Source organism: Poecile atricapillus, chromosome Z (assembly GCF_030490865.1).
Source record: "Poecile atricapillus isolate bPoeAtr1 chromosome Z, bPoeAtr1.hap1, whole genome shotgun sequence".
NCBI lineage: Eukaryota > Metazoa > Chordata > Aves > Passeriformes > Paridae > Poecile > Poecile atricapillus.
This window is the reverse complement of record NC_081289.1, coordinates 113,683,287-113,707,777: the sequence shown is the minus strand read 5'-3', so window position 1 is coordinate 113,707,777 and position 24,491 is coordinate 113,683,287. Positions and strand designations below refer to the sequence as shown.

At 34.6% G+C, this 24,491-nt stretch overlaps 1 protein-coding gene across 1 annotated transcript in view; it reads left to right on the top strand.

The window, feature by feature from the left end:
* The window catches only part of CCDC171 (coiled-coil domain containing 171), a 155,518-nt gene that overhangs the window by 68,061 nt on the left and 62,966 nt on the right, over positions 1–24,491 (top strand). The window contains exons 17-21 of the mRNA XM_058827369.1: positions 3,949–4,453; positions 5,189–5,305; positions 10,173–10,399; positions 11,103–11,282; positions 12,946–13,131. Coding sequence (XP_058683352.1) covers positions 3,949–4,453; positions 5,189–5,305; positions 10,173–10,399; positions 11,103–11,282; positions 12,946–13,131 — 1,215 coding nt within the window. The remainder of the gene's footprint in view (positions 1–3,948; positions 4,454–5,188; positions 5,306–10,172; positions 10,400–11,102; positions 11,283–12,945; positions 13,132–24,491) is intronic.

Sequence of the window (24,491 nt, the reverse complement as noted above, 5' to 3'; positions counted from 1 at the left end):
TGCCTTTTTATCCTGACCCATAAGCTCTTGACTCACTCATCATCTACCCCAACACAGAGATCTATACATTCCAGGTGTTGCCTCAAGAGAGTAACTCCATCACCTTGCCTTCTTGGTCTGCCTCTCCTAAATAGCATTTCCTTTATTACAGCATTCCAGTCATGTGAGCTCTCGCACCACATCTCTAATTCCAAAGGTCAGAGTCCTTTTACTGCATACAAGATCCCTAGTTCCTCCTGTTTGTTCCCCATTCTGTGTGTATAGGTGTACATGCACTTCATGGAAGTATTTGATTGTGTCAAAATCCCAGGGGAGGTGCATAATCTGTCTTCTGGTTATGTCTTTGAATGCTTATACAATCTGGAGGCATTCCCTCTTTTTGGGAGGGAAAGCCTCCTTTTGCCTCTTGGCTGGTCACTGTAGTTCTCCTCTTCCCACACCTTTTCTCTGTCAAGCCTGTCCCTATCCCTGTCCCTCCTTAAATCTAGTTTAAAGCTCTTTCAGTGAACCCTTATAAGATCCTTTTCCCTCTTTGAGACAGGAGGATCTCACTTGTTGTCAGCAGACTCAGTGTCATATAAACTGACCCACGATCAAACCCCCACAATTTTTGATGGTAACACCACTCTTGGAACAATGTTTTCCTCTGTGGGATATTCCTGGGTTTTTCCCCATCACTCCCTGCAGCTGGATGGACAGAAGAGAACACAGCTTGTGCTTCAGATCCCTTGACCAGTTATGCCAAGGTCCTGAGATCCCTCTTGATAACTCACAGCCTTTTTATTGGGATTTCGCTGCTACCCCCGTGGTAAACAGGTAATGGGTAGTGATCAGTTGGCTGTACCTCTGGGAAGTTACTTGGTGATGTCTCTTATCTGGGCTGCATTGAGGCAACATACTTCTGTATAGGTTAGTTCTGGTTGGCATATTGGGCTCTCCATTTATCTAAAATGGGAGTCACCAATTACTACTACCATTATTTTTTTTTTTAATTGATGTAGGGGGTAGGCTGCCCTGTCCTAGACAATTGGTCCAGCCTAGATGGACTTTCATCCACATTCTCATTTCACTGATTCTGAGACTGCAGGGCTCCACACCTGTTGTATAAGGGCACCTAGGAAGTTGAAGCAGTTTGGGAGGGGACTCACCTACCCCCCTGCAAGGAGAAACCTGCTTCCACTCACCTGTCTCTAAGGTCCCCTGCTGCTTGGTGGTGAGAGGGTGGGGGATCCATTGTTTCATGCGAAGTGGACAGTAGGTGCATTTGTCTGAGGTGTAGTAGAGTGTGGCTCCACCACTCAGTCTCTTCCTCAGACTCCCTAATACTTCTTCGTCTTTCTACTTTGTCTCTCAGCTCCAGCATTAGGCTTTGTAAGTCATCTGCCTGATCACAACTCACACAGTTCTTGTCTCTGCTGCCCTGAGAGCAGTGCCAGGCTCTGTCATTCCCTGCAGCCTGACCTCGACTTTTGCATGGTTCATGGGCACTCCATCTGGGTTGCCCCATCCTTTCTGGTGTGCACAGAGGAAGTAACTTTCGTCCAAGCAAACAGCACACCTGAGCTCTATCACTGAGTGAAGATCACCAACTGAGCTAAGTGCTTGAGTTGGCAGGGCCTCAGTTTGCCCTGTCTGTGCAAACAGTGGCATGGTGCCCTGGCTCATGGCACATGGCTCATGCCCTATTTGCCCTCTCTGTTCATCACATTTCTGCTTGCTCGTCCTCCCTGGGGGCAGCTTTAGTACATGTGGGGGTGGGCTCTATTCCTTCTACTGCCATCTATGCTCAGAACTCCAAAAGAAAAACGTTTTAAAGTCTCTGTGTCATTATATTTCTAGATTTCAGTCCTGTTTCCAGACAGAATAAAGGGTAAGGGTGTAGTAAGAAGTAGGATAAAATAGTTCTGCTAGTAGTGCCTGATTTTTTGTTAAGATTACTTGGAATTCATGAAGCTCTGCAACCCAGTGAAGTGCCTCTCAAAGCTCAAACACCAAAGGAAACCAGCTTGCTGATGTTTAGGAGGAAAAGTCCATGTCTCTTTCAGGAACTGTGCTTTTAAGCTTTAAAGAAAACTCTAGAAAACAGTGTCTGACATAGAGAAAGCAATTATTAGCCAGTAAAAGAAAGATCTATTGTCTTGCAAAACTTACGTTTCTGCAGTCAGAGGGTTTCTTATTCACTTTTGTATATTACCCTATCACAGAAAGCATAAAAAAGCACTTCAATTAGCAAGAGCACTGAATGTTGGTATTGCTGTCCAACAACCCTGTAGGGATCACAGTTTGTTTACTTAGATATTGGCCTTTGACCTGTGATGGCTAGAAACCATAGGTTGTTTTCTAAATTTGGCTTACCTTTTCAGTTCCTTCCAGTCATGCTATCAGGGTTTTTATCTATAAAAATCAAACACCGTAAATAATGCAGTAGCACTGAAAGTATTGTCCATGTTCATACTTTATTTCAGCATAGTAAAGTGACATATGTGGACTGTAAATTGCATTTTGAAATTAAATCTTTTAGTGGCCTACTCTATTTTTGTATCACTTGAAGTATTTTAATAGCATTACAAATTATTTCCCTTCCAAAGAAATTATAAAATATTTATTTAGTCAAAGACATTTTGGTCTGACTAGGGTACATCTCTATAGAGGCGTGGAATCTCCTATTTTCATTCTAGGGATAGCTCTATATATTTTTTTTCCCTTTTATACTTGCATAATGGAGAAGGGAAAAGAAATTAGGGTGCCCTGCTCACTACTTGTTTGGCACCTATACCAAAGAGAATACGGATACCAAAGAGATTATGGATGAATTTTGCTTCTTTTTAGATCACTGCTAAAAGGATTAATGTCACTCCATGTTCAACAAAATTGTCTATAGCTCTAAGAGTTCTAAGAGAAACTTAGCACAATCCTCAGTTTTCTTCATCATATGGGCTTGTAATTCCATCCATGTTTGCCTTTTTGTCAGCATGTATGGTAGCTGAAGCATTAGCATTTAACTTGAGCTTGTACATTCTTTGTGAGAAGTGCCTAAAATTTATTATCTCCCTATACCAGTGGAGCCTGTTTAAATGTAGTCCCTGTTTCAATCACAGCAGGCTCTCATGCTTTAAGAACACAGTTTAAGTCTCTGAGGTGACTTAGAGCACCCAGCATTGTGTCTTGATTCCAGTACTGCAGTCTGCATCCTCTAACTGTAGTCCTGGCATTTCCTGACTTGTTACCATCTTCATTACTCTATACCGGTTTGCTATTTTAAATCTCCCTCTTTCCCTGTTTCAAGGCATTTAGAGGATAAACAATGTTCTGCAACTTAAAAAATCTACAATGGCACTAGGCAAAATAAAAACATCTGTACTACACTGTTCTTTTGAAAACTCAGTCCTGTATGAGACCTAATTAATCTGTGAATATATAAGTAGGGGGTTGATTACAAAGTAATTAAGAGATCACCTTTACTTCCCCTTTTCCAGCTGCTGCCAATCTGTCTACGTTTATGTTCCAGAGCATTCCTTATTTTTTTCCTCTCCTTTATTCTAACTTTATTTCTGCTTTGTAGAACAATGTTCTTTCTGAAATTGGAGCATGTAATTGCTTACTGTTAAGTCAACTCATAAAACTGCATTGTGGACAACCAGGTGCAGGCTATTGGAGTACTAAGGAATATCATCAGGAACCAGGAATCCATTTGTAACCGAAGACTGTACAAACTTTACTAATACTGTTTGTTTTCATATATATTTTTGTTTAACTGTTTATTAGGAGAGATACTTTCATCATCATTACTAGTAATATTTATTCCTTTAGTATGTTATTTGAATGTGAAGAAAAAAAAGTATTTTCTTTTATCTTTTATCTAGGTAAAAGTGATTTTGTTAAGTAAAAAGACTCATTGTTAATATTTCTTCTGGTTTTGTTTGGTTGTTTTTTTCCCTCTTATCCCAGGAATACCAAAAAGCAGCAGAGAAAAATAAGAAAAAAATTTATATCCTTGAAAAAAGTCAAGAGAAATTGGCTCTTGAAAGCATTTCTGTGAAAAAGATGTTAACACAGTTTCAGAAGGACCATTCCTCTCTCTTGGCAGCCTGTGCACTATTGGCAGGTGCCCTGTATCCTCTATATGGCCGACTGTGTAGTATGTGTTTCCAAAGAGACCTTCTCCAGCATCAGGTGAACATTTATGAGTTAGTGAACCAGAAGATTAGGACTCTAGTTCATGCTCTCTCTGATGATAAGGAAAACAACCAAGATGAAGCAAAACTAAAGAAAAGAAAATCCCAAGGCCTGATTTATGTATTCCGAAGAGCTGTGATTGCAGTTTTGGCAACCAACAGACTTAAAGTTTTAGCACAGTCTTCTAGTGCTCTCTTCACCTGGACAAATGGCGTAAAGGAAGGCATTGGAATTCCAGTTTGTGTAGGAGAATCCAACGGCAAACATAATCTGTTAAGTAAGCTAATTTTTTTCTTCTTTGATAAATGTTGTGTCAAATGACATGGTTAGTGAATAACATGTAGTAATATTATTTACAATAGGGTGTAAATACAAATTTAATGACATTTCAACAAATGTAATTTCTGAATTTGTCATTTTTAGTTAACTTGATAAGTGTAATTTCCCATGAAAGGAAATGCTTAGTCTGTTTAGAAATGCACATAAAGTTGCAAGTACATACATGAGCTCCCATTGTTTGATACCCTCAATATTTGCATTGTAGATTTCAGATCTAGGTGCTACTGCATCTGCTCTATGTGATAAATTTCTTGGAATGTTCCTACATTATTTGCCAGCAATATATTTTTTGAAAATTCTTTTATCAATAACATGTAGTACTTATTTCCTACTGAAAAATACAAAGAAGTTTCTTACTGATTCAGGTAAAATATTATTGTAGGATTTCCGCATTTCCCTTAGAGGTTACGTAGTCTTCTTTTCCCTTTCTGTTACCAAATCAGCTCATGCATCCACCTACAAGGAAAAATGGTATCAAAAATGATTTCCAAACTAGAAGCTTCATCTATTTTTCTGGTTTAGTACTTGTGGAACCATATTTAGTACAGTCTACATTGTCCTGAAAATAGTTTGTGGCTGATGTACTTCTAGCTTTAGTCAACTTCTGAAAGAGAAATTGTGTGCCTTATCTAAGTTATTCAGTTTTATTGGTAGCTACAATTCTATTCCACAGGTTGTGAAGAGGAAGAGCTCTGCTGTGTGGAAGCACTCAATTGGTTTGCTAGTTCCAACCTCCTTGATGCAATAATCAGTTCAGTCACTGAATTGCAGGATGTTGTTAACAAAACAGGTAATTTAAAAAGTATATTCTTGTATCTGAAGATTAAAAAAATAATCATGATGGTTACATCATCTCCATTTTTAGGATTTATCTAAACTATTCTGGATCAAGTCTCCTGAGAGCTGTATTGATGGAACAGATTGAATTTTCTTTAGATGGTGGTATGATACTTTATCCTTTTGGTATATAGAGTCATGGGAAGAGAAGGCTGGAGAGTGCTTTTAGAAAGCATATATACCGCTTAGGCTGTTTAATTGTGAGATATTAAAAATAATCTACACCACATAGATATTTGGCTAGCCCATTTTTAAAAGCTTCCAATGAAGTAACTCTTAGAAGGTTCCTAGTTAGCTTGTTCCACTGGTCTAATAGTCAAGAAGTGTTTTCCTGGAGCTCAACCTAATATTTTTCCATAGATAAAATCTATGTCATTTTGTTTTTATTTGATTTGTGTATTTCTTAAGTGCAGGCTCTGAAACTGGCGCATCTTCAACTTGGGACATTACAGCCGCTGACTGAAAGGAAATAATTTCCTATTGTGTTTTATATGATATGAATTTAGTAGTTCCAAATCTGGAAAACAATTTAATTTCATGTATAATATTTTTGTGTGTTTGCTATCTTACAGTTTTAGAGAATAAAATGCTCTCAGTTTATACAATGTATAACAGTCCTTATTTTATGTCTCTACAGTGTTCCTTCTCTAAGTTTATGCTTAATTAAGTTTGTGTCTAGATTTCCTAATTTTCTTGGTCTGTGGCTATACAGAATTCTGCTATGCCTATGAAAAATTGTAGTGTCATCCTCTGGAAATGTCACCTCATGATTCCCAGCTGTTAACTATTTTCCTTTATTTATTTGTGGTGAGAACTGATGTAAGATTTTCTTGGTTCATCTGCATGGCTATCATCCTTAGTTCTTTGGTAACTTTTAATTTTGAAATATCAACACTTCTGTCAAGAATAAAGGCTGTTTAAGCAGGGATAATTTATAGGAATAAATGGAAGTAGCAGGACAGGGATAAGATGATTAATTTCCCAGAAGCTTAATTTGCAGACTGATACCAGAAGACATTGAAACAAAAGTGTTTTGATTAAATTTCAGAAGCTCTCTTCTTTGGTCATTCTGTTTTCAGTAACTTAAATTTACATCCTTACAAAGCAAAGTTTGAACTGGATTTTGGATTATTTACAGGGTTTATACTGCAAGTGTTCTGTGTACAGAGTATTGTGTAGAACAGCAAATTGTAGAATTGAGAGAAATGCAGCAGCAGCATGGATGTGCTGAATGACTGGTTAGAATACCCTAAATGTCATGATATTTTGCCAGTTTGAAGTATTGAAAATTCTGCTGGTCTCTGCTAGATACCTCTGTACTCAACACAGGCTTGATTTTGAGAATTAGGAAGAACCATGCTGGGAATGTTATGGCCACAGTCAATTTCGTGATTCTTTCATATCTTACCTCTATTTGAAGTAATTTCCACAGAATCTCAAGGCCTAACTGCTCATATATTACTTGGAATTCTGTTGCTCATGAGATCAAGTCTCCTAAGACTCTTTGGTTCAAAAAATAATAATAAATAATTTAAAGTTTGATATGAAATTTCCAGAAGTATTGAAGTAATTAGGCTCTGAAGGAATATATTTGAAAGCTTCCACACTTAGAAAATTACATTATATTCTATAAGTAACATTTTAAATAGGACTTAAATCTTGAAACCAACTTCAATGATGTTGAATTTCTTAAAAAATTGTAAATAGGCAATTTTTTCATATCCTTAAATAATGGCAGTTCCGGATTACACTACATGACACAGGCAAGAATAGTACAAGAAGGGGCTGTCTGGATCATCAAGATGGAATGATTCAGTGTCTTAGAAATTACATTTAAATGTGGCTAGGTTCTGAGGAACCATTTGAGGCAGCTGAAGAAACCCAAATGCAGATCACTCAGATGACATTGAAACTTTTGGGTTTGTATGCTCTGATTCAAGGCACCTTTCTTGATCTTTTAAATAAACGGTTTTGTTTTGACATTGATGATCATTTCCCCTCATAGTGTTAGTTAGTTTGGGTCTCATTCCAGCATGTCTTGGAATGATCTCTTTGCTTCAGTTTGATTCAGTTTCAATGCAAGTTCTTTACAATGTTGGAGTTTTTTTGTTTGCTTTGATTTTTTTGTACAGTTAGATTTTAGGTTTGTTGGAACAAAATCTGTACTGTACTGATAAACCAGAGATGGTAATGGCCAATATTTTCAATACAAATATCTCCAACTGTTAAATATACAAAGCTTTAAAAGTTTTACATGAACATTTTAGTCTTGCATAGTACAAAGTTAATCCTGCTGACTTGGTGTTCAATTTCACCAAAAGTGAATAAACAAGAATTGTTTTTTCATCTTTCAGTGAAGTAATATTTGATACTTTTTTTTTTTTTTCATTTGCTTAATGTAAGACTTGATTGTTCTTTGTAATGTACCTGTATTTCTGATAATAATTCCTTAGGAACATTATAATGTACATCATTTAATGCTTTTATTATAATTCTTCCATCCTTCATGGCAGGTACTTAAGATATATATACTTAAACAGTCTATTCTCCTCTCAGTTATTATAGATACAGTTCCTTGTGGAACTGATTTATGTTTTCATCTTTTAAAGCAATCAGTAACTTACTTCAAAATATTTCTGTCTATTTATTCAAAGTTATTCTTCATAAAAACAATGGAAGACATGAATATTTATCCCTACCCCAAGAAAATACCTAATGTTGTGGATGCTGAACTTTACTGGTTAAGGGAAGTGCTTGTTGTGAAGTAGAATGACTATTTGAAAATGCTTTTTCAAACAACAATTGCCTGAACTATTATTTTAAATCTACTTTTGATACAGTTAAATATGAGATTCTAGGCATAGGGATAGGGGCTGCCATGCTAGGTACTGCACATATGGAGAAACACTGTTTTCTGAGAGGCAAACAATCTCATAAGCTGAGATAGCAAGTGGAAATACTGGGAAAAGTGAAGGAACAGTAGCTCTTTGAGTCTCCTTTATTAAATATATAACAAAAATCGTGCCAAAGGACAGTTTTTGAGAGGGTTTTGCCATCTTACATGGAAGGCCATAAAAACATTTTAGTTTTAATTTTAGGTTAATTTAACTAAACATTCAACTAGCGAATGCATTCTGACTGGAGAAAAGAGACAGTCTTTGGAGCTGAAAGACAAGTATGACAGGATAATCTGTGATAAGAGTTAATTTGGTGAAGGTAGATTTTTCTTTTATGTGATCTGTAATAGTGAACTAGCAAAGGAAAAGAGAGGATACCTTACAAAGTAGACAGAGCATTGAAATAGAAGTTTTTTCTGGGTATGAAAAGAATAATTTTTTTTATTGAAAAGGATGTTTAGTTAGTTGAAGTGTAAGATAAAAATGCCTCATAAGATTTTTAACTTAAAACATGCTATTTTAGTCATGAAGAAAAGGCTACTGGTTGCTGAGGTTATGGAGAACATGTACTCAAAAATGATACTCCATTTAAGCACTGGAATCGCTGTAGTGGTGCTATTTCAAAACCAAGCAGGAAAAGGGCTTTGAAAAAAAAATATTTGATTTTATCATGTGCTTTTTTTGTTATTGCTTACAGGTAAATCTCAACCTCACGTGTAAATGATCTTTACAATGAAAATTGTTATAAAAATGTATCAATAATAATGTTCTGTTTGCCTTGTACCTTTGGCTTTTTCCTTCACAGTCTACAAACAGAAACTCTTTAACTTAAGCCAGTTATTTTTTTCTGTTTATACTCTTAAGTAAATATTTTAGTTCACTGCAGCAACAGGAGATCTGCTGTACTACTGAATGTAAATAAGCTCTTCCATGCTTGTCATCTTACACTGATGGTATCATAAGACAAGTAATGACAGATTAAGACCTGCCTAGCAGAGGGAAAACTAAATTACAAGACTTTTATTAAGGCATAAATAAACCTATTAACTGTTATCTGGAATACCAATTAGTGGAAGGAGCACTGACAATTTTATTTATCAACATTAAACACAATTATTAATTACAGACCTGACGAATCTAGCAGTAAGCAGGACATGTTGGGTGTGCTGGGGCCTTAAGTCCATTATATGAGAAGGATGATTACCAAAATCCTGTGGGGAAATACGTAATTGTAGCTGTAAAATTTTAATTGCCTTGGAATAAGGTAAATTATATTCTCTTGTCTCAGAATATAAATAGTATGGCATTAAGGTACCAAACCTCACTAATTTTGAACAGCAAATGATTTAGACATCTGTAGAGAAGAGGGATGAGAAATCAGGAAACTCTCAGAAATTTGCATTGTAAATATTACAATAAAGCGCTATCACTTCTGACTTGACCTGACTTCCATTTGCTTGCATCTGTCTTGCATGTTTTCTGAATTACAAAATTAGAACACTGGAGAAAGTCTTTAGAAAGTATGGTATTGGAGAACATAATAACACCAGTAGGCATGTTACTTGTTGACAAGTAGTCTTTGACAAACAAATCCTATTCTTTAGAATCTTATCCTACCTTCCCATTCATAAATTGATAGGAGTAGAATTTTCATTTCCAAATACACAATTCATCTTAAAGTCTCTCTCTGAGATATTCCTTTGAACTCAGACTTCCAGTCTTTAATGGAAAGTTTCTATTGAGTATCTTAAGAGATCGTATATGCTGTGGGCTTTTTCACTGGAAGAAACTGAAACTAATAACCTACTTGATGTTTCTTTTCTGTGTTTTGGTTTGGGTTTTGTTGTTGTTGTTGTGGAGGGCTTTTTGTTTGATTGTTCATTTGGGGATTTTGTTTGTCTTTGTTTTTTGTATTTTCTAAAGGTACAAAGTCCTGGCTTTCTGGAAAGTTACTTTTAAGTGCAGCCAGGAATTCATTTTCAAAACTTATGGACAAGCTAAATGTTGTAATGGAGACGGTTCCATTAGACCACAGCAAGTACATTGCCTACCTGGAGGAAGACTCCTTGGTACAGAGCCTGGCTCGTGGACTTAATAAAATAAATACCCAGGCCCAGGAAGCTGGATTGTGTGACAGAGTACCCAGTCTGGTATGCATAATTATAGTCCTAGTTCATGTAAGCAGTAGGTTCATGGCCCAAGTGTTAGGATGAAGCTCTCTTGATAGGGCCATTAGTTTTGTTTCAGTTTATAAGATTGTTACATTGAAATCAACTATGTAGACATCAGAAGTTGAATTCCTAACACCCAGAAGTATGAATATATTTTTTCCTTTATGTCAAAGAATTTTAAGAGATTTGATGTATCCAAGAAAAAGGGTTTTTTAAAATTTCTGTCAAAGTTGTATTTGCTTTGTAAGAACTAACTTGCTTTTGGCTTCAACTAAATGTTATGGGGTTGACTTTTTGCTGTGGTTTTTTTTGGGGGAGGGGCGGGGAGCGTTGTTTATTTGTTTGGTTTTTGTGGTTTTGCTTTTTTCTGTTTTCTCCTGCTTTGTGTTCTGTCTTTCAGTAAAAATAGCCTTCTACCCTATAATCAGAGGGAAAGGAGAAACCTTCTGAAGTAATTGGTCTTTTATTGCGGGCCTCATTTAAAATGGTACTTCCTTGAAAACATAATTTTCAGTTACCCTCAGGAGTAGATGAAACAGGTTCACTTTTTTGTACTCCTGTGTCTTAGAGATGATGGACAAAATGAGAACTTTTTCTAATTTGCTTGGGTATTACATGTGACTCTTTTATTGCTAAAATAGTTCATGTTAAAGCAGATAAATTTGTTATTTATTATTAATAGAAGAACATAGAATCCTTGCAGAAGCAAATATTTGAATTTACACAAAGACTTCATACAGCAGAAGTGGAACGCCGCTCACTGCGCCTACAGCTTGCAGAATTCAAATCGAATTTCAGTGAGATGAAAAAAGAAGCAGACAAAGCCCAGAGCCTTCAAGAGCAATTAAATATGCATAAGCAAGTAAGTATATTTGATTTAGAGGTGACTGCTTATAAGATGTGTTTTTGTGTGCTCTTTTGAAAAATAAGTATAAAATCATTCTAACAATAAAATAATTTTACGGAATATTTGTGTTGTAAATGTCACTAAACTAGAATTCAGATGTGTTTAGAAAGGCTTCCCTTCCACAAGAGTTTCTGATTTGTAGAATGAGGTGTTCTTATAAATTACACGTTTGGTCTTCAGCAACCAGGTTTTCTTCTGTATGCTGAAAATATTGATGTGATTTATATACCCAAAAAGCATTTATAGATTTCACTTCAGCAAAGTCAGCTGCCATGAGGGCATTGAATAAGTATGTTCATGAGAACTTCAAGAGGTATGAACTGTGTAGATATTGTTGAATATTATGATAGACATTTTACTGTATCTTTGATGCCCTGAACTAGTTAATGCAAATTTTAGTGCTGCTGTTCCCATGAAGGACTAAGTTTATGGAAGGAGAAAAAAAGGCCCTCTTCTACATACCTGCTAGTATATATGCACCAAGTTCCTCTGATGCCTAGCTGTCACTGATCAATTTACTTAAACACTCTGCATTCGCTAACCTGTAAATAACATTGTCCAACAGGAGCAAGAAGACACAACAAAAAGGTTCTTTAACTGTGTGAAACAATTAGTATTGTGACTAATGGACATGGTGTTTGAGGGGTTGGTGCCATTTGATGGGTTCTCAGACCCCTGTCCTATGTACAGAACTGCACCTGCTGTCCTTGGAGGGGAAGAAACTTGTCTTGCTTTAGCATGCTGGAGGTTCACTAAGCACCTTTCCTACTATGTTTATTTCTTGTTGCAGTCAGAATTGAATATATGTTTGAAGTATTTGAGATAGTGAATAGTTAAGAAATCTTATACATGCTCAACAGGTACACAGTAAACCAAAACAGTTGTGGCCCAGAAAAAGCAGTGTTTTCTATAGCTGTGACCAGCAGTGGTACTGAAGCCTAGTTGGTAGACTTGTCAGTGTGTCCCACTCAAGACACTTGATTGCCCCATTTGGGACTTGATTGTCCTAATCAAGACACCAAGCAGAGACTATTTAATAGACGGTGTCAAATCCATTCTTTTTCCTGGTAAAATATTGGGTTTTTTTACTCAGACAAAATTATATCTGCTTATTTTTGGTTTTGCTCATATTGGGTTTTATTGCTTACAGTTCTGAAAAATTGTCACAAATTACCACAGTTTAGATTGCCTTTCAAAGGTAGACAAAGAGTTTACTTGAAGAACTATTTTGTCTTTCTGGAACAATTTTGGAAAGGGAGAAAGAGTTCAGGAAGACATTTACAAGGGTTAACAAGGTACACACAAAAATGTGGGACATTGATCTACATATTTCCTTCTAAATATTGGTTCTTTGCAATCTAGGGTGTTAATTTGAATAGACTAGCAAGTGCATACTATTTAAAGTAGGCTGAATGCTATTTTGAAAAAATACAGTGAATAAAGTTGTCTGACCATTTTATTGCTTGGTGGTCTGTCTTTGAGTTAAAAAACCTGAATAAATAATAATCTTTGGCATGCTTTTGTTGTAGAATTTAATATGTTTGCAAGTGGAACTTGGTAAGTATGTAAACAGATAAGTATAGTTACATAATCAAACACAGTTTATTTCTCTTACTAGAAATTAATCACCCATGAGAGGTTTGAAGGTGTATGTCAAGAATTAAATAATGCATTACATCGGGAGCATCAGGCACAGTTGCTTTTGAATGAACAAGCACAACAACTACAGGAATTAAATAATAAAATAGAATTGCAATCCAGTGAAGAAGCAGATAAAACTCAAGTCTTAAATGAATCTGTAAAGGTAAGAAGATCATTGCTCTAAATTACACACCTTTATTTTTTGGTGAATAAGCCAAATATCATTGTTTTTGTGCAAATAAAATGTAAATGCACACACATTACATAGCCCACTGAAATTTTAGGCTACTCAGAAACACTGTCAAGATTCTTCAAGGTATAACATCACTTTTCTACTCTTGGAACTGGGTGATGTACACTAATATATGTGAAGTGTCTGAAATTTATAGGGGACACAAGTGACAGCAGATCTAGTTATCACAAGGTGTTTGAAATTTATATAAAAAAATAAATGAAAAAGTACAGGGGTACTTTGATTTTTGATAGAGGTCAAAGTAATATTTTGAAACCTGAATTGTCTGTTCCCTGAATATAATATTAGGATGGAGAATACATTTGTCAGTTTGGAATGTGTGAGGTGACAATAGAGAGAAATCCTTTTTAATCAGAATTTAGAATTTTCTGTAGACATACTGAGTTATGAGGGAAAAGATTATGTTATTAGAATCTCTGATAATAAACAAAGGAACACAGATAGTATTAGAGGTTTAAAACCAGATGTATATCTGACATGGGAAGAGAGAAAAGGTTGTGATGGCAAGCCAGTAATGGGTGGTGACCTGAGCTCTGCAGCTTTTATTTATTTTCTGTTTAAAGCCAGCTTTACTGCTTGTGTCTGCTCTTCAGCCCTACTATTGTCTTTCCATCTTTCAGTATTTTTCTGTGAATTGACAACTGAGCAAAAGAGACTGCTTCACTAGTATTTTGAGAAATAGAAGCACTTGTAATTCTGAGTGAAAAAGTGCCAAGGAGGAGGAAAACCAAAATGATCCGAGCTACAAAACCAGTAGAAATGTGAGAAATATTGAAAATAGAATAATGAAAGTGGATGTCAAGGAGGATGAGTTGCAGCAAAATGGAGATTTGAAGTGATGTATAGTGGAGGATGCTGAAGGATGTTGTTAAATTTATTAAGGAAGGTTTTCACTAGTGGTATTATTTACTAAAAATTCCTTACGTCACTGAGGGTGAAAAACACTGATGTTTCCAATTTACTTGTTGGTTTTTGTGGGTTTTTTTCTTCCTCACAATTCTCTAGTTCTGAGTGTTTCATTTAAATGGAAGAATAAACTTGGTTGTGTTTTCAGGTTGCTTGTTAATTCTATTGCTATTTTCTTTCTGATATAACTGCCATATATATACAAGCTGTTAGTCTTGTGTTTGATTTCTTTGAGAAATGCTCTATTCAAGATTTTTAAACAGCTATTAGGAATAAAAAGAACGGAAGGACTAGAGGACAAATCCTACTTGAAATCTTCATTTATGTCTACTTCTTATACATTAATACATGTTTTTTCACCATGTTTTACTTTGCCTAAAACAGACCTTTTCATTTATTTTGAGACAATTAAGAAAAAGGTCAATTGTAGGCAATTAATATATAGGAGGAGCTTTTAAACAAATATGTTACACAGACCACTGGATACTGAATTACATTTCACAGATTCTCGTTTTTATTAATTGAAGGCTACAGACCATTTTTTTTTGAGACAGTCATGATCCTAAAATGCATCCTAATTCTACAGTCCTTTAACAGTTGTTTGCTACTGTAACAACTTCATTTAGTGTAAAATGCTTATTGCTGAAAGCTTTAAAGATACAATGCAGTGTAATAATATAGGTGATATGATGGAGGCAAAGAACATTGGCAAATTAAACCTTAGGGCTGACATTTACTACTTACAGGTACACTGATTTGGTTTCTTACCTTGTAATTCAGTCCTTCCCACTGAGGATTTTTTAACCAAATTTAAGTTGTAGGCTTGTTGCTGTGTACTGTCCCTCAGCTTTGAAGATTAATTGCTATCTCTTAATTTCTTCATGAAATTTACAACAAAAGATAGCACAAAATTGCTTTTTGGTTGTAAGAACATGTATTTGTATATATATCAAAATTTGTATATATATCAAAAAAGGAGACAAGAACAGTTGTGGTAACATGTCAACACATGTTAATGATCTAGTAGTTCTTCATTTTTTTAGTCATGCAGATACAATTTTACAATGCATTCATCCTAAATCATCATTTCACCTTTCACTTTTTATCATTGTTTTTACAGTTCTTAACCTGTGTTAAATAAGCACTTTTGAAATTCAAGTGGCAGTCTAATATAATGCTTTGATACCATGGAGTAAAAGTGCTTCTTAAATTTTGAGCTCTATATGTTTTGGTATTTAAAATTCAAGTAAAAGTCTCTTTCTCTCCTACAGTTAACCATAACACAATCTTGTTCATACCTTCTCACAACAGGGAGAAATGGTCTCTGCCTTTGCCTTGGCATCTTAATTGACAGACCTTTTTTCTTTAGCTTAATTAGGTTTTGTGACTTAAAATATTTGGCGTTTTTGTGGGGCTTTTTGTAGCTCTCATTTTGCAGTACAGTGAAACAATCTCAGCTTTGTAGTAATCAACTTTTCCCTTGTAAAACAGTGTTCTTACAACTGTGTAGGTTTTTAAGCACTTAAGTAAGACAGAAAAAAAGAAATTTTACTGTTGCACTGTAAAAAATAAAATAGAAAAAAATGTGACTCCATTTTCATCTTAAGGTACAAAATAATATTTTCTGCATAGACTTAAGTGTATATAAAAATTTGGTGAGTGTGGTGGCATACAAGTAAGGTCAGATAGAATAGAGTGAAAAATGGAGTGAAAAAAAATAGACATGCTTTGAATTCTTTATTCATAATTTTTAAACAGGTAAGAAGAAAATTAAAATATTAGATACTTCCATTTTTGATAGCTTATTTTTAAACTTATTCACAGTTCAACAGCAATCAGTAAGGAGATATTTTAGTATTCATGTACTTTCATAAAGTAGGCTTATTAAAGGAGTAATACTTAATTTCTTAGCTTTATCAGTTCAGATTTTAATCCTGTATGTTTTTATCTTCTTAGTGGCATATACCATAGAGACATCTAAAGTAGCCAATTACGTTCAAGGTCAGCTGGAACTAAGCAACTCTTTAACACCACTTCTTCTTATTAGATGAGGTGAATCATTTGCTCTGATTCCTCATTCTTTGAAGAGAAACTTTTACACAAATGCTAAACAGGTGTCAATAACAGACATATTTTTAAGTCCTGATACCAGCTGGTCTAATCAAGTAAAGTGTTCTTGTTTCCTATTGATATGCACAGTCTATGTATTTACTTCCTTTTAGGTATGTTAGTGCATGTAATAAAAATAGCATATTTGTAAGGTTCTATTTATGGAATGAGTTCTATAAATTGTTAATTAATAGCTCCAGTGTAATAGATGTTAAATCACATTACTTGATACCAAAATGCCTCAACAAAACAATACTTGTTTTAGAAGAAGGTACCCTAAATTTTGGGTTTGTTCAATCTGCTGAGTTTAGTGGAGCTGCCATTAATTTATGACAGAATAAGAGAAAAAAAATCTCATCCAAATGCTTTGATAACGCTCACCTAAAGATGTTTTCTGGTGGGAGGATTTGGAGTGTTTATTTTCAATACCTGTGTCATTCAAATCATACATACATATTCTCTGTCCAGAGTATCCTTCACCAGACAGGCATATCTGAATTCATTAGATTCAGATGAAGATTGGGATTTGTCTGTTTCTTAGAGGTGGATGTTCTCCCTCAGCAGGCTCTCAGTTCTTGGGTGAATTTGAGGTGAAGGTGAACACAATTTTCTTCTTTTCATTACTTTTCCTCTTCATATATTTACAGCTGTATATTTTTTCTGAAAGGCCATTTCAAATGTTTACACAATTTCTTTTTCTAATACCACTGCACATACTTTGTGAGTGGGTTTTACACTTTTAAAAATGCTGCAGTATTCTGACTTGGAGAAAGGTTAAAAGACTTCACTTATATGAGGAAGATCAAGTGATTTTCATGCTTCTCAGAAAGATTGCAGTAACAGTAAGAACAGAAATAGAGTTTGAGTTCTTTTTCCTCTGACATCTTAAGTTGAAAATACTGCTAGAATTTGGATGCACTGAGGGATACTGTTGATTCTAAAAACTTGTTTGTCTCTTTGTCAAGAAACTGCATTTCTGTGCGTTGCCCGATTAAATGTAAGGCTGTTCCTTAAAGAAAGCCGTATAGCTGATTACTGCTAGGATCTAACTTAACAGAGAATTTATATTAATGAGGTTTAGCATGTTAAAGAGAAGCAAACTCCCTTCTGAGGTTAGAAACTAAAATTCATAATTCTTCAATTAAATGGGGGAGTTGTTGTTTTTTCTTTTTTTATAGTTTCCATACTGTCTATGTTCTGAACACATAAATAACTTATAAAGTAGGTAAGAATGGATTAGTATTGTCATCTGCTCTATTCTTAGTTGAAAGAGGAATGTGATTTTTACTACAATAAATTGCAGGTTAAAGAGATTTGTCAGTTATTTCAATTTGTGTTTACACTGTTTGTAAAATAAGTAGGACTGTTCATTCTGCTCTATTACATAACTTCCACTACTGCTAACTTCTTAGTCTTCAAAGATTTTGGTTAACTAGAAGCTTCTCATAAAGCTGATCCTTTGTGCTTTTTTTGGTAGATTGCAATGCATTGTATATGGAATTTAGGTTTATGGTAAGGGATAGTCTTCCTTCTAGCAGCTGCTGTCTTTACATAATAGGAAGACACATAGTGTGGGCTAGACCTGAGAGTTCTTTTTTGCAAAAGAAAAACCTAGATAAAGTCTGCATTCTGTTATTATTAGTGAATTTGTATTTCAGATCTCTGAACTTAAACTTCACTTTAAATTTCATGCTTCTGTGGTTTGTCCAGGGAGTTAGATTAATTGAATTGGAGTTGAGTTGGGAAAGACCCACAATGATCATCAAAGTCCAATTCCTGGCCCTGCATGGGACCATCTTTGAGTCATCCCATGTGCCTGAGAGCACTATCTGAACACTTCTGGAGCTCTGTCAGGCCGCTGCTTTGACCTTGGGGAGCTTTTCTGGTGCCCAACAGCCCTCTGAGTGAAGAACTTGCTCCTAGACAGGTTGTTAAATCTGTGTATTTCCTTTGTTCTGTGCATAGAACATTCATCAGTATTAGCATTAGTCTGGAGAGACTGAAGTCAGTACATGGCTGTTAGGCTTGTTTTTGTGCTGTAGTCATCAATGAAGCGGCTGAGCAACTATCAACCAAGTTGTTTAAGATCTGCCTTAACTTTTCTGAGTCAAGCTTTCTGGAAAATGTTTAAGTCATGACCAGAATTGGAGGAAGAATAAAGTTAAAAATTGTGATTATGAACTCGTTACATATTTGTGTTAATATGAAGGTCAGTGCAACAATGGAAAATATTGTACACATCATGCGACCATAATTTAATTGGAAATTCTTATTTTGAAAGGATACCATCATTATTGTTGTATTTCTGTTCCATTTCTCTGCATTTCCTCTTTTGTCTAGTTTTACAAATTGAATGTAATAGTTAATTTTTGAGCAATGTTAAGGTTTTACATTGGAATTTGAACATGTTTTTACACCAGCTGTACATTTTTTTTTCCTAAATTATTATATTACAGTATTTTATTGGTTGGTATTAAAAATATTATTTAGGTATATTACTTACTATCTTTCTAGAGTAAGAAAATGATAAAAATATGTCCAAATTGCTGCTACTTTACATTGGAAGAAGAATGAAATTAATTGGCAATTTATTACATTTACGTTCAATCTAATCAGATGTAAACATTATTTATCTAATAAATATGAAAAAGCATCCCAAAGTAAGAAAAAAATAATGTTTTGTTTTTAGCTTGCTGAAGAGTTTAAGATAACTCTGAGAAAATGCTCTCACCATTCAATCAATTTGTATGTAACTTAAACACTGAGATAGAACACGGAAATAAGTCATGATTATGTAACATTACTTTAGTTAATCTTTGAAAGCTAATTATGACTAGGAGTTAAGTTCCAAGTAAGAATAGGTTTACCCTTCTCCCAGAAATTATGGAATAAGTTTGTTCAAGCTAGTCTGATTCAGTAGTCTCATTTCAACAGTCACTTTATGAGTCATGCGCTTAGATGCCCTTCTGGTGGTTTGTGGAAGAAGGCAAGTAACCAAGACAGACAGACTGGTGCCCAGGAATAATGAAATTGTGGAAATGAGTCCACAAATTTGGATTGCAAGTTTGGACTGCATCTCGACAGATGGCTGAGACCTTGGGATTTTTGGTCCAATATATGACCAACTGGTGCACAGTGAAATACAGAGTGCTCTACTATTAATAGTGTAGTAACATTGCCTATTTCAGGGAATACTTTTGATCCTGAGTCTGTTTGCTGCACTATAGTATTAAAAAGAAGATAAATCTAACATTCTATCAAAGTTTAGATAAAGAGAAAAGATAACTTGAACAAAACAATTGCATGAACCAGCACCTTTTTAGTCTTTTAAAAATAGCTTCCAATATTTTCTGGGTATACCATTTGTACGAACTATTCACCTCCCCTTTGGGGAAAGGAGAGAATAAATGGAACAATATCAGGATCTAAAAGCTTAATGGTTTTATTTCTGCATTGTAATTATACTAATAAATACCTCTGTCCATGACCTTGGAATTTATAGTGCAGTGAGAAAGATTTATTGACAAGTAATTTGGAAGAAAAATGGGATTATTGTGTAATTACAGCATGTGGTTATTAAGCATATGTACTTACATAACATTTATCCCTGTTATTTCAAGACCTTCAACTATCTTATAGTTTTCCCTCAAAAATACTGAAAGGCTTCTTGGTAAATCCAGTGCCTGGGAGATCTTTGTTATATTATTGGATCAACTACAAAGTAATTGTGTTACCTTGAGATGTGCAGAGGGAATCAATAGATCTTTAAAACAGCATGTGATTTTTTAAAGAAGGTGTTCTATATCCTATTTTTCCTGGTAGTATAGATACCAATGTGTAGGACTTTCTACTGTACACCTTAGTCATGTTTTCCCATGTTCTCCCTTTCTCTTTGTGTGCAGCTAATTCTGCAAATAACTTTATATCTTCTTGTCAAACCATAAGTAAAATATCTCAAATAGCTATTGAAATATAATTAAACTGTTGGAATATAATTAAATATCTTATCTAACTGGCATAAGACTAAAACAAGAGATGCATTCCTTTGCACCTGTATTCCCTTGGCTGCATGCTATGACAGCAGCCGGGTCTATCCTTCATATAATTTGATCTTTTAATTTAATTTGACACTCCATTAAGTATGCAATGATTTTCAAGGGGAAGGTTTTTCAAAATTTATACCAATTTAAACTTCCAAAATCTGTACCTATGCTGTCCTCTATTAGAGTATGGAAGTTCTTCAAGATGATAGCAGGGCAGCAAACTCAAAACAGAAGTTATATTTTATTCTGCATAATTTATTATGTTGTCTTTTACAATATGTATTTATAAAAAATCCAGTGAGGTGCTTGTTTTACATTTTTTTTTTACTTTTCAGTTAAAAAGACTTTAAAGTGTTTCCAATTCACTCTTGTTAAAGTAAAAGCACTTTATGTGCTGTTGTATTTTGGGGTTTTTGTTAGTGTTTTGTTTTGTTTGTCTATGAACTTTTCAATAAGAAATTGAGTGATTTTAGAGTTACTATATTAAGATTCTCAATTCTAAGTAGGAGTCCCAATATTTCATTTATAAATACTACTTCATTTTTATACAGGAAAATTTCTCAGGTGTGAGAATGAAGAAATAAGTGTTCTTAGAAAAAGTTAATCATAGTTTATTAAAATAATTGGTTGTGTGGTATCACCTAGTGATAGGCATATTTGTAACTGTCATTTCTGTAGGTGAGTGAAGTAGGTAACTTTCCAAGTTTTGTACCATCATGGTACAATTTTGTCTTGGAGTTAGGAAATACACCAAAAGAGACAAATAATAATTCAGTTTTACAGTTGCAGTGATTTATCACTGTCACTGTTTAACTACCCTGTTTCAGGATCATGTATTTTCAGGAAAACTTACTCTTTGTTTAAGCTTTGTGTTCTTGTTTGGTAGTTGGTATGACTCAAAGCATATCCAGAAGGAAGTGAGGCATCAAATCAATATGTCTTTATAGCACTTTGATCTCCTTACTGAATATTGGGATGTAATATATCTTTGATGCTTTATCAATAGAATGATTTAAAAGTTGCCTTTTATGTAAGTTACATTTTGTTTTACTGTATCTGTTTTTTTCTGTTAAGGTGACTACTCTTCAGTTTTTAATGAACGGAAGGATAAGGGTGACCTGTGTTGAAGAATAGACCTTTTAATATAAAATTACATATTTATCAATTCTTTCTTATTTTATTGAGGTTTAGAAAGTAACAGGGATAATCAAGTATGTGTGTTTTCTCCCTGCAGGTACGTCATGCAGAATGTAGCTGGCCTGATATTCGAATAAAATATTCATGCACTAAATAACATTTGGGGCTCTGTGAAAACACACATACCTTGCATGTATGGTTTGGTCAGAACTCTTCTGAAGGGGAATGCAGTATCTGAATATAAACTCTATAAAGTGATACATCTTGTGAAGCCCATATTAATGTCAGTGTCATGCTAAAAAAATGAGATTTGTCTAATTAATTAATTAAAGAAAATCAAAAACGCTTTATGAAGCAAGATGAAACCTTTGTGTGGCACTAATTGACATTCTTGGCATTGCCCTAACTCCTCAATGTGACGGCTTGTATTAATGCACTTTTATCTGGTGGAATTGTGCAGCAGCCTCTTCCAATAAAGGGCTGCAGAACAACATGCAGCAGTAAAAAAACTTAGCTGGTGTCACCAATATATTGAGGTTATGGACAGTATATTTTTGTAGTCAGAACTGAACCTGAAGTTCTATTTAGAAGTTTCCTTGAAACTGTTCTGAAGAGTCCTAGTACTCCCATTTTTTGAACAGGTGTCTGGAGAGAAGACAGAGACAGGGTACCATAATATTTGTTTCTCAAATTTAGTTCTGAAGCAGAATGCTGTGTCATTTACCCTGACTCAGATGACTTTTGTCTGTGTCAAGATGCCCCTTAACTTCAGACTGTATTCCTTGTTAAATAAACAAGGGAAATTAAATTGTGGTTATTTACTTTGTAAATAAATTGTTGTCATTGTTAATATTTTATTGTTGTTATTTCTTCTATTTCCTGAATTGTTTTAACTGACTGTTACCATTCAGAAATATTCAGAGAAAATTTCTGATACAAATCTAATGGAAGAGTATTTCTTGAGAACTTAAAATAGTCTCTTCCAGGGCTTAAAAATATCACTGGTATTGCAAGATCATTGAGACCAGTAGGGTATGATGGTTTGAGGCTACAATGAAGTGCAAGAAATTGGTGCAGTATGTTGTGTCCTCATAGATACAGAACTAAATTTTTTTATGTATGTATATATGATAGATTATCACTTTTATAATGAAGATGAAGTCTAAGTGGTAGCTGTGTTTTTGTCTTGCATAGTGTGTGCTAATGTGCACAAGTAGATAATGTGTACCAAGATTAACAGTATTGCAGAAAGCAGTGCTACAGAACAGCATCAGATTTCACTTGTAATATTAGTACCTCATTTACAGGTACATGGCAATTATGAAAAGTCATATTTTGTAATGGAATCCAAGTGTAAACCATCTTTTTGAAACCTTGGAACTGTACCAGCTATAAGGCTGAGAGTCTCCCGGGGTAAAAAGTGTAACAGTGAAAACCCCCAAGATTACTCCTTTTTTGGTGTCACTTAAGTATCTGATTTGAAGGCATGACACTGCCAAAGCACAGAACATCTACTACATATGCAGGGCTGTGTCTTTTCTACTCTGTGACTGCAAAGGGCTAAATGTTGTGGTGGGAAAGAAATTTACGTTTCTAAGGAGAAAAAAGAAGCATCAGTCCTGAGGTAGTGTGTCAGAAATTGAATAAGGAGTGAATGATCATGTACTCATTCCACCATGCGATTCCAAAAATTCTCACTTCAAGGATTATTCTTAAAACTCATTGTGATAAAGCCTGAGTTTTTATAAAATTGTGTTTGTTCTATTAAGTGGTATAATCCCTCTCTGCAGTAATACCAACATAATTCACTTAGTTTAAAACATGATTAAAATTTCTAAATTATAATATGCATATATTTTATAATGTACTTTATCACTTTCCAAAACACAGTTTAAAAGTAGGCCTCAGTTATTCTCTGTTTGGATTAGTGTATATCTGAAAGACCCGGTGCATCTTCTTATTCAAAAGGGTCTCCCTCAACAGTCCATGAGGATCTAGGCTATATGTGGGCAGTTTATATTTTGTAATTACTTCACTTTAAAGGTTTTGTTTAGTTTTACTTTGAAGCTGAATGAGCATATGATCTGTCCTCTGGAAGAGATTTTATGTGAAATGAATCAGAAAAAGCTACTGTGTTTAAATTACTGTGTTTAAAGTCTTTTAATTCACAAGAACTTTAAAACATAACTCAGTGACTTCACAAAGCATATTCAGTCATATTTTGCTAAACATCTTGAGCTAATGCAGTTGAAAAATAGATTCCTTTCTTATTGATCAGAATAGATTTTCTATTGAGAAATGTTTACACTATAGCAAAGAGATATTAAACGTAGCTGTAAATCTTTGAGGCACTGTAATCCAGCCTGAATCACTGCAGGTGAGATGTTTGAGGTACCTAAACTTACTTGGATGTCTAAGGGCTATGTTTCTGTCAATAAATGAACTGTTGCACATACGTAGGTAATGAATATCATTTGTTTTCATGACATGAGTGCCTCAAATTTCAAGTGACTTTTGTAAGAAAAATCTCCTGCAAAATGTAAATGTGTGCATTTTCCCTACCCCATCTATTGAATGACTCTCAAATAAAATTTCATTTAAATGTTTCTTAATATGCAAGCTCTAGATCTTGTACTGTAGCCATGTATCACAACTGGTTTTAGAGCTACATGTATTGTCATTTAACTCATAATAATCTTTAGATGTTTGCTTGACATTTTTGGTACTGATTTGAATAAATCATAGTTTGTACTCCAGTATTATGAGGGTTTTCCATATAAAACAATCACAAGCAATTGTATTTGACATTGTGTTAAAAATGTTGTATTTTTCATTGTGTTAGAAATATGGAAATATGCCTACAAGTATCTTATAATTCACCAGTATTTTCTTGGTTTTTTATTAAAATGATTGTGCTGGTTGATATTTGTTTTGCTTAGTAAACCAATGCTCTGTGACCTCTTTACACAAGGCTGTAACAAAGACATGAAGAGCATTTTGCAACTTGTTAGATACACTGAGATCTATAAACTATTCTTACCTGCTTCCATGCTATATCATATACTTCAGAGAAAA